An 11,694-nucleotide genomic window follows, 5' to 3' on the forward strand; every position below is an offset into this window, starting at 1 on the left:
TATAATTTTTTTATAATTTAAATATTAATTTTATAATATTTAAAATTAAAATTTGAATTGATAATTTCACATACTATGAGAAGCAAGCCATTCATTATAGTCTAATCTTGGAGGTAATTCCACTGTTTCACGTAATCTTGTTTCTGGAACTGTACATTCCAAAACTGCAGATTCCAAATATAATTTAGGTTCTTCTTGAGAGGGAACTGAAACATCTTTATCTTTTCTACGTGCCTTCCTAAAAATTAATCCAAATTAATATAGTAAATGAAAATGTTTTAAATTAGAGCAACAGTATTAAATATATAAATTCAATTATATTACAGATATGAAGGCCTCCCTAAAATAAGGAAAACCCTCATTGTTTCAAAATTTCATATTTTTGCACATAAAGTTCATGCATTGCAATTTTTTGAGACTTTTTTGGGCTGATATGTGCAATGTTCTTTATACACTTGCAAAACCCGTTGCAAAAATTTTCCCATTGATAGTACACATTTGATATTGTCAACTCACATTTAATGTGAGTTGACATAGTGGAACACAAATTTGTCTTTTTCCAGACAAACTTTACAGTGATGAGGATTGTATCAGTTCTGACAATAGCTTGGCTTATCCTGATTGGGCCAAAGACAAGTCAGATAGCAGCAGTTATGACAAACAAGCAGTTTTAATATTACCCAGTTATTATGTTGGTTAGCATGTTCTTTGTCTCTACATTTCTTCCTGCTTCGGTGCTATCCAACAATATCTAATTTTTAATTCTTTTGTATCCGAAGTTGATTGTTCAAACTTTTGTAATTTTATTCACACCTAATCTCATAATTTTGCATTTAATATGAAAGAAATGTCTTTATAAACTATGATGCTAAATTGACATGTGGCTTAGCACCTTGTGAAATGGATCATAAAAATTTCATCAGTTTTCTGTGAATGAAGTCCTGAAATAACACCCCAAAAGCAGAATTCAACCAAGAAAAGAAAATAGAATGAAGAGAATTGGAAAAGTGGGAAAGCCAAAAAGAGAATAAATGCTGGAAACACTTACACTTCAATATTCACTAAAAAGACTTATACTGCAAGGACTATTGAAAAGCTATGCAAGTGCCCACAAAAATGCTGGTCATCTACTGGAGAACACACTGAGGAAATATTTTGCAATTTCTGGGATATGGGAGACTAATCATCAGAAAATCTAACTCATGAAATCCATAAAACTTGAGCAAAAGCAGCAATGGTGACTATTTCTACATGCGTTTGTAATTTGTCTGCACTGATTTTTGTTACTAAAATATTTTTTGTTATTTGTATTTTTGCAGTTGTGTAAAAAGGAAGGCAATCCTGCTGTGCATTTTCTTTCATATATACTATGACATTGGGTGGAAGGATCTTGTCCCTACATGGAAAACATTTGTGAGAGAATTGAAAATTTACAAATACAACTGAAAAACAAACATATTTCTGACAAAAGTGATAAAAGAGGATTGTGTTTCATGGATAATAGTAACAGTATTGTGGAATCTCATGTTTCTTTGAAGCATTACCCTATGATAAATTTCATTTACTTTTGATTTCAAAAGCTGGCAATTCTTATTCAACAGTTTGTTCAAAATTCGTATTGTAAACGTTAGTCAGTACATCTCACCGATACCTTTGTATACTCCATTAAAAATAACAAAACTTTGCATGTGTTATTATTCAAAACTTATATACAATGTACGTACTGAATAACTAAATACGAATAACACACACCTTTAATAATCCAGCAAATAAATATTAGTAAAATAAAAACGTTTTTGACTGTTTAACAATCTTCCTCAGTATTTATTTGCTGAAGTATTAAAGGTGTGTTTTATTTGTATTATTCAAAACTATGAAATAACCAACACCTTACAATCATTGACCAGTGAGCTATCCTAAAACAAGGCCAATTTAAATAGAACCTTCACTGAAGACAGATATAGAAACCAAAAATGTAACACTGCAAACTAATAGCCAAAGAGTGTGCTAATAACATGGAATGGAAAACAAAATCAAACATGCATTTCTGATTTAGAGATTTAAGCAAAAGTTTCTGTATCATTTAGTTAAATATAATTTCTAATGAAGTCATCAAAATAAATATTTTACATAAAAAAAAAAAATAGTATTTATTATTAAGAATGTATTAAAATTTAAGTAACAAGATATTTAAAAATTTTACTCTCATTTTGCCCTCTTTATTTTTACATATGTTGTGCTATTATTTAAAATGGATGTCATAGCAGAATGCATTTACAAGATATTATATGGACTTAATTTGAATGACTGAACAAAAATCATAAAATAGCCATTGCTCAAGTATTTTGAAAATTTTTATTGCTAATTGTCATCATCATCAGTAAAAACTTTTAAATTGACAATTTAATGATTTAAATATACAGTATATGCATATAAAATTTCTTATATAATTTATGAAAATGTTTGAATAATTAACATTAGTATTATTCATAAATACTGATATTAAAATCACTCAAATTATCATTTTAACATGTGTGCATAGTCAACTCACAATCACACTCTTACTAACATAAAGAGTGTCCTAGGAAAATTTAGAAGTTCTCGGCTATGTGTCTTTAATATTTTTAAGATAAAGTAAAATGAAAAAGTAGATTTTAATTTGATTTATTACATATGACATACAGGTACATAATAAACAAAACTATATAATGCAACAAACACTACTAATATTTTTATACCAATGCATTATTTTGTTAGTCTAAAGTTACAGTATTTAATACAATAATTATAATTTTTTTCAGAATATAGGCACAGTTTATCAGTTCTCATCCTATGCTCATTTGTGGATTGTTTTTAATTCTGTTTAATAATTATAAAAGTTAAAATAATAAGACTACAAACCTTAAGATTTAAACTTTGTTTTTTAAATAAAATTTCAAATTCAATGATAAAAAACAAAATTATTGGCTAAAGCAGGACAGTATTATGTTAATGTAAAATTTATGATTCATAAAGAACATCAAAAATCCTAAATATAATCATAGTTGATTAATATTTTTAAAATATCTGTAATCACTACATGAAATTGTTGCTTGTTGCAACATACATTTTATATAAATACAAATTTAAGTTATGTTGCAACAAGCAACAATTTCATGTGGTGATTACAGATATTTTAAAAATTGCTTAAACTGAAAATCACTTACATTTTATATAAATACAAATTTAAGTTAAGTGATTTTCAGTTTAAGCAATTTTTGATNGCAACAAGCAACAATTTCATGTGGTGATTACAGATATTTTAAAAATTGCTTAAACTGAAAATCACTTACATTTTATATAAATACAAATTTAAGTTAAGTGATTTTCAGTTTAAGCAATTTTTGATCATCATAGTACAAATAAATTTTTACAGATTATAACTATGTAGATCATGCAATATTTCTGTATAATTCATCTTTAATCAACAAATAGTAGTCCTAGATTTGGGTAAGCAAAATAATTAAATATTCATCATTTCATTAGGTGAATTAGTTTCTTAATTTTAATAAGTATTTTAACATTGTTGGAAAAAATTTTTTAAATTTGAGTTTATCCTGTATTTTTACAATTTAAGATATTTTTATAAGAATTTAGGATAATGTAATTATTTTAGTTTAAATCAGTGTTTCTCAACAAGGGCGATATCACCCCCATGTGGGCGTTTTTCCCATGTTGAGGGGGCAATTAGTAACAATTTATATTTTGGGGGGGCAAAAAACAATTTTCTGCGCGTTATAGTAAAACATTATATTAAGAATAATTACATATTTTATTCGTTATATCATACAATAATTAAACAACATTATACTAGTCACAAGTCTATTTAATGCAGTACGAATTTGGCGTTAGTCTTGGTCCTCGGCATCGGAATTTTGAAGTGAAGGGGGCGATAATAGGTAACGGTTTTATTGAAGGGGGTGACAATTCGTTAGAGCTTGAGAAACACTGGTTTAAATGATGTAATTAATAATCTTTTAGTAATGCTATATAGAATTGCATACTGCTGTACACTGCCCCAACAAATAATACACTTCATAAAAGTGACAACAAAACCATTAAATGAAATACAAAAAACATAGTTGGAAGATTGGAAGACAATTTCTGATAAAAAAATTTTACATTCTTGTACAAAAACTAGCTAAACATTTTACACAAAAAAAACATGCCAAATTTCTTAGAGCAACACATACATGAAACCCAAAAACAATAGATTTAAAACAAATATCACCTCGTGTTTCTGGCTCCATGCAATTATGAAACGTGGGTATCCTTGCCCTGCAAACTATATTCCTTCATTGAGGACCAGATAATCTATCAAGAATTCAAGATCTTCGTGGAATACCTTAAACTTACGACTATACCACTACCAGACCAAGTGGCATCTATGGACAGCTCATCTTCTGAGTCAACAATGATACCTCCCCTATAAGGGACTCCTTACTGCTTCCTTTTAGTCCCCCCCCTTTATTTATTTTTATTTTTTTCCAAGGCAGCCTCATCTGTCCAATTCCTCAAGGTATTACACTATGAGCCTCCTCCTTCCCTGTAAGTACAAATTGTTTTGCACGTTTATACCATTGTATTTCCTAGTGTTATCCAACAGTCACCCTTTGCTGCTCATGTCCTCCTTTTTTCCACTTTCAAATCTCCAACCATCCCACCCTCCTAACTTCTCCTCAAATCACTCTCCTTCCTTCCTTCATCCATCTTATCTTTTAAGGCTACATCTTTGAGTACAGTCTTTTCTTTCACATGTATGTTATTATCTATATTAAATGCTTATTTCAGGAGACAACTCAAAATTTATCACAAAGGAATATTTTTGTCCTGTATCAGGATGGCTTCAGTTTCCTAACGAATATATTTGATTTAAACAGTGACTTATATTCATTAAGAAGCTAAACTAATAGAAGACAAAAACATTCCTGTGTTAAATTTAAATAGTTGGCTACCTGAAATAAGCATTTAATATAGATAATAGATCTAAAACAATACAGACCAATCACTTGTCTTCCAATATTATACAAAATATTCACTTCATGAATCACAAACAAAATATACCATTATTCAGAACAGAAAATAAAATACTAACAGAACATACTGACAGAACAATGAAGAGGCTGTTAAAGATGCAAAGAACAGCTATTCAGATTCTGTAACAATTGCACAAACAAATCTATAAATGGCATACAAAAATTATAGGAAGACAATTGACAGCATCCTACATTCATGGTTATTACATACATGACATCAAAAATACATCCAAAACACATTATATTTCTAGAAAAATGCAACACTGGAAAAGGACTGACATAGTACTAGACACTAGTATACTTTGTGTATGTGCCTAGAGCTATGCTGGACCAAATATCTACTACTATGATAACAATAGAGACTATTGTAAAGTTTAGAAATTATAATATTTATAGAAAAAAAATTTTTCATTTTATAGATGATGTTTTGTTTCCAAATAGGGACTGTTCACAAAATAATATACCATGCAGTATCACATAATTGTTAAGTAAATTAAATTTGAAAAATACTTTTTAATAATACTCACCAACGTATTCCATAATAAACGTTCCTTTTTTGATTTTCTCCAGTGATTTCACTCCCCATCCACGACCATCGTGTGTGCGAAAAATTGCTAATTTTATCTTTCTACCTTTCTGCACTACACGATTCAAATAGTCATCTCCACATTTACACCTTTTATTGCATTCATAGATTGGCGTTCCTTTTGGCACTTTTAGATAACGATACTTAGTATAAGCAAATTTATCTCCCGATTGCATAGAACAACAATTTTTCTGATTTTCGTAACAATTGTGACATTCACAACTGATAAGGGGATCGTCGGGAATCTCGATTCCATCTCCGACCTTATAATCTTTTATATACAGTATATAAAATTCTGTGGTGGACCTTCTAAATCCACGTCGTTTTCAACAAAAACGGGACATATCTCAGACATGGTTTTAATCTCCGTTTCCCACTTTTTCAATTCAAACAACACTTTTCTTTTTCTAGCAAATTCTATTAAATCGGCATCGCATCTTTCTTCCAGTCTTCTTATGACCTTTTCATTTCCATTGTACAATGAATTAGAAAGCATTTCTTTTAAATCTCTTTAATTTCTTTACATTTGAACCTGATTTTTCAAACTCATTTAACGAAATTCCCTTCAATTTGAATAATGTTGCTAAATCCTTCGCCGAGGGTTTACAAAGTTCCATGAAAAGTTTGTAAACTTTCTCTAAGTTTTCTTTCCTGGCGTCAGGATCGTAATTTAGTTTTCTTTTAATACTCACCAACATATTCCATAATAAACATTCCTTTTTTGATTTTCTCCAGTGACTTCACTAATTTGAAAAATAAATATTTTTTCCAAAATAAACTATGTAAAATCAAATTGCTTTAGAAGGAAAGTTTTTGTTGTATTTAGGATTGAAAAATCTTAAGTTTTTTAAATTCAAAATTAATGCTATCTAACAGTAAGAAAAAAACTATTAATTGTTCTAATAATTTCAAAAGATTTTCTTTGTGTGCCTATTACTTTCATTAAATTTAATGTTAACTTGCATTTTGGATCTGGTAAAGCTAATAATTAGAAATATTCCATCAAGTAATACTGAATAATCCAGAAGTCTTGAAATAGACATTTTCAGTGTACAGAATGCATTAAAAAGTTTAGAAAATTTTACAAAGGTAAACTGGATTTTTCTCCCTTTACTTTAGTATGGTTGTTTTTATTTATGTATATAAATAAATTAATAAGCATTTACTTATTTGCCTTCAACATAGTAACCATTTGTGCTTCTTTCTTGAAAGTACATAAATAATATTCTGTATTATCCAGTATATAAGCTACTACTAAGCAATTTTAACTGAAATATCATTAAAAATATCACATTGTTTATTATTGTTCTACTTTAACAGCCTTTAGTTCCAGTTTAGGATTAAGCCTCCTGTATCTTATTACTCCATTTTCTTGTCCTCTGCATCCTCTGTCTTAAATCTAGTCTCTCTCATATCCTCTTCAACTTCCTCTCTCCACCTCCTCTATTGATTGCCTGTTTCAATTTCCCTCCACACCTTAAATCATAAGCCCTTTGTATTATATCCTGCTGTCCTCTCCTTAGGACAGACACAAATTTTGCTATTTTGTCTAGGACACCAACTACCAGCTGTTCTAATATCCTCACTTCTTTTCTCCTTAAGTGAAATCCAAGCCAATTATTACCTTAACATTCTCATCTCTGTTATCATCTCAATCTTTAAGGTCCACATCTTTGTCCCATACAGGAAAACTGGCCTAATCATAGTCTTGTAAATTCTTATTTTTAGTTTTATGGGAAATTTATGGATCACATATCACATGTTAACTCTCTTCATTTAAGCCTTACTTACTTATCCTGATTTTAACCTCTAAATGACATCCTCCCTTCACATCTATCATAGCTCCTAGATACTTTGCATTTGTTATTAGCCTTTTCTTAGTTGTTTGTCTCACTGTAAGGCTTCTTTCTACCTATGGCTCTAAACATCTCTCTAACTCCTCTGGCCTTTCCACTTTGCATAGACCTAATCACATTTTCTACTTCCTCTCTTGTTAGATCCTCTTCTTGCTTTAGGTTTTTGTTTTTTTATCTGTCTTTCAATGTTCCTCACTAATTTTCTTCATTTAGAAGTTTATTGAGATATTCTCTCCATCTTATTATCTGATCTTGTGTCAACACTATTCCTTCTTCATTTCTCAGTGCATTGATTTCCAGAATGTCTCTCCTTGTTTTGTTCTGTCCCTTGCTATTGTATAGATTGATTTTTCTCCTTTAGTTTCTGGTACTAATCTTCCTATTCTGTCTTTGGCTATCTTCACTGCTCTTTTAACTGCCTTGTTACACTCCTTATATCTATCCTTATTAGCTTGACACTCACTTACCTTCCAAAGTTTTAAAGCTTCTTTCTTCTGCTTTACTGCATCCTGTACCTTTCCATTTCACCACCAAGTCTCTCCACAACTTTCTTCCTTTCCTTGTCTTGCCATGTATCTCCTCTGCAAATTCCCTCAAGCCATCTTATTCCACTCTTCACTACTCTCACTCTTTTCTCCTGTCTCAGCACTTTCTCCATCTTCCCCTTCAAGATCTGCTGGAATTTGTCAATATTCTCCCCTTTCAGTTTCCAGATCCTGAGTCTTGGCTGGTATTCCATATTCTTAGTACTTGATTGTTTACTTTTCTTTCAATTTGTTGTATTTCTTAGAATTAGCACAAGGTTGCTATTGAGAACAAATCACATAGGAACTCTTTTTGATGGAAAAAGTAGGTTTATTTAACTTTCTTTATATCTCTTTCCATGTAATGTCCATAACAAGAAATCTTTGTTGTTTAACTATGTCCTCCTCTACAATCACCTTACAATTTGATTATTGCTATCCTTAACTTGATATTACAAAATTATCTGATTAGACCTACTTTTTGTAAGCCATCACATGGTGTTCTCTTTTCATAAACCATGTGTTCAATTTTTAGTCATGTGCCTCTGATATTTCTATTATCCTCTCTCCTTCATTTCTCTCTCTCCATACTCTGCACCTTTAGCTCTTTCCCTTGCATGGCCATTTAAATCTCAAAATATAATTTCTTCTCTTCCCATTTTCCGTATCTTTTCTAAACTTCCATCAAAATCTTTATCCTCCTCCATGGGACCATACCACATTTACTATTTCTGTACCCATTACCAGTTTTATTCTCAATCTTTCATTGCTTCTCTTTACCTCTATCACCTTTTCGTACTCTTCATCCAATATTATTCCTACACCATTTCTTCCTCTTTTCTCCATTGTAAAAGAGCTTAAAGCTTTCTCCTAGTTCTATCATAGTTTTCTCTTTCCATCAAGTTTCTTGGACACATGTCTTTATTTTTAGTAGTAGAAGTAATAATAATTAAAATGTTTATTATTATTATTTACTATCAAAAGTTCATTTCTGAGTCTATACTAATTTTATTTATTCACATAAAGCTATTTTTGAAGTTCAGTTTTCACTCAGTTCTTTTAGTTATATTTTAATAGAATTCAAAATTGAACACAGTCAAGAATAATATTGATATAAATTCTACATCATCGAATACTCAGTTATGATTTATGAGGAATAGATATAGAAACTGGATATGAGGCAAAAAGCCTTAAAAATATTTTTCTATAAATAAATAAAATTGATCCTGAGGGAGAAAAAACTGTTTACAAGTAAAATGTAATGAAATATGTCAAATGGAATTAAACATGTTTACCTGCTATGCTGATAGATGTGCAATTTTAAAATTTAACATTTTAAAATTGCACATTATGCCTTATAATTTGACACACGTACTTTGAAATATTAAGAAATTTTTTAAATAATGTAATTATTATATTATGTAATTTAATACACTTGTATACTACACATTTATTTCATTGAAATGTAAAATATATATAAAATAGTTTGTTAGTCTGCAAATGATCAAATTTTATTGTCATCAATTTTGTCCATTTATGCACTAAACACTTTTTATGTAAGGCAATTTTAAATTATTAGTTCATATAAAATGTCATTAATACAGTGATCTGTTATAAGCTATTCTGTTTATTATGAAAAATACACTTAAACTGAAAATTATCTATTTGTCACGAACGTAATAAAAATTTCAAACTATATTTTAACAACATTGTATAAAAAAATTTGATTTCATAGAAAATAAATTCATAAATTATACAGAAAACAAATGAAAAACAAAAAAAATCAATTTTATTTTGTAGAAAAGATATTAAGATTTATTATACTTTGAATTTATACATACATAAATTCAAATAAATAAATCTTAATATTTTTTATGAATATATTCACAATTACTATTGCTGTATATTTATATAGTCATAAAATTTATGATAAAATTTAATAGTAAATAGCAGATACTGTTATTTAGATCGAATATACTTTTTCAGTGTGAAAGGATTTACGTTAGAATGCATAGTTCAACTTTTGAAGTAATAAAACGTTCTAAATAGCGATTATGTTAGTCGTACGAATTTTCAAATATGGGTCATATCCGAAAAGGGACAAAGCCCTCGGTACGAAATGCAGTGTCATTTAACCTACCAAATATAGTAGACAGGTATGAAGAGTTCAGTGGCATGAACATCAGAGCAACAACACCTACCAGACAGAGTTCATTGCCATGTGCCATATACGACAAACGGGAAATAACGTATTAGACAACTATCGATAAATTTTCACTTTCTTAAGATGCCATTTAAATATTTTTCTCTTTTTAAGAATTAAGTTAAGCAACAACTTGCATATCGTTGGCATTAGTCTAAATTATACTTATTATTTCGCAATTCTAAATCCTCAAAAAGACAAATGCCGGATGCCGACGGCGAAATTGTGGAACTATAAAAGGAAAATATACCAACGTCGAAAGTGACGCTTGCTAAATTACACTTAACAAAACAATAGGATTTTGAAACGAAAATATTAACATATTATATTCGAAATTTTCCTAAACAGAACTTAAATTGGTAAATTACTGCATTTACTCTATTTCTTCCATTAAGTGCGGTCTCATAATGCGACTAAAGGATAGCGTACGAAACATTTTATTATTGTTTTTAATTCGTATTTATGGAGTTTAATTTTTTGCATTTATATAAAAACAAAAAATTAGATCCTCGCATTTAAAACAGATAACATCTTTTCATGACAGGATCTTTCTTTAAATTATGAATTCAATTACTTTCGAGAGATTTTTTTAAACTAGCAACAACCGGTTGAGGCGAGTACCGAGGACAGTGTGAGAATATACACGATACAACAAAACAAAGGGATTATGCTCTACTTCCTCTTTATAAAAGATAATTATAATGTGTATTGAGGCATAACTAGACACGTGTGAAAGTACAGTTGCTTTGGGTGGAGTATATTCTGTTGCTTTTATCATTATACATGTCTAACAGATGAATGAAACATTATGTAAAACAAAGTTTCTTCCATCCAACTCGAAAAGAACTTATCGTTTACAAAACCGGAAGAAATGCGGAAGATATTAAAAACAAAGATCATCCGGTTAAAAATTTTAATATCTTAGAAGTGCAATCTTCATTTTCTCAACTGTAATTAATCTACAGTGTATACTGGTATACCGACATCTATTACCAACAACATTGAGATCATTGCATAAGCTCTTCACCCATATAAAAAGTTATTCTTTTTAGTGATAGTGCGCTATTTCTCATTCGTGACTACGAATGAGAAATAGCGCACTATCACTAAAAAGAATAACTTTTTATATGGGTGAAGAGCTTATGCAATGATCTCAATGTTGTTGGTAATAGATGTCGGTATACCAGTATACACTGTAGATTAATTACAGTTGAGAAAATGAAGATTGCACTTCTAAGATATTAAAATTTTTAACCGGATGATCTTTGTTTTTAATATCTTCCGCATTTCTTCCGGTTTTGTAAACGATAAGTTCTTTTCGAGTTGGATGGAAGAAACTTTGTTTTACATAATGTTTCATTCATCTGTTAGACATGNGTAATAAATTTAAATTCTTTAAATAATTTTCTAGAAACGGTATTACGTTAAAATCTCGTACGATTTAAATCGT

At 29.6% G+C, this 11,694-nt stretch overlaps 1 protein-coding gene and 1 pseudogene across 4 annotated transcripts in view; both read right to left on the bottom strand.

The window, feature by feature from the left end:
• Positions 1 to 11,694, bottom strand: part of LOC111623695 (MOB kinase activator 2-like) — a 133,271-nt gene that overhangs the window by 30,468 nt on the left and 91,109 nt on the right. For 3 of the 4 annotated variants that reach the window (XM_023366355.1, XM_023366356.1, XM_023366354.1), the window contains exon 2: positions 75 to 238. In XM_023366355.1, coding sequence (XP_023222123.1) covers positions 75 to 238 — 164 coding nt within the window. Of the gene's footprint in view, positions 1 to 74; positions 239 to 10,242; positions 10,630 to 11,694 lie in introns of those variants that run through there. The other variant, XM_023366358.1, reaches the window with a different exon arrangement.
• Positions 3,906 to 9,693, bottom strand: LOC111623696 (annotated as a pseudogene).

This window comes from Centruroides sculpturatus, unplaced genomic scaffold, assembly GCF_000671375.1.
Source record: "Centruroides sculpturatus isolate CEXI.00-Female unplaced genomic scaffold, Cexi_2.0 scaffold80, whole genome shotgun sequence".
Taxonomy (NCBI): Eukaryota; Metazoa; Arthropoda; class Arachnida; order Scorpiones; family Buthidae; genus Centruroides; species Centruroides sculpturatus.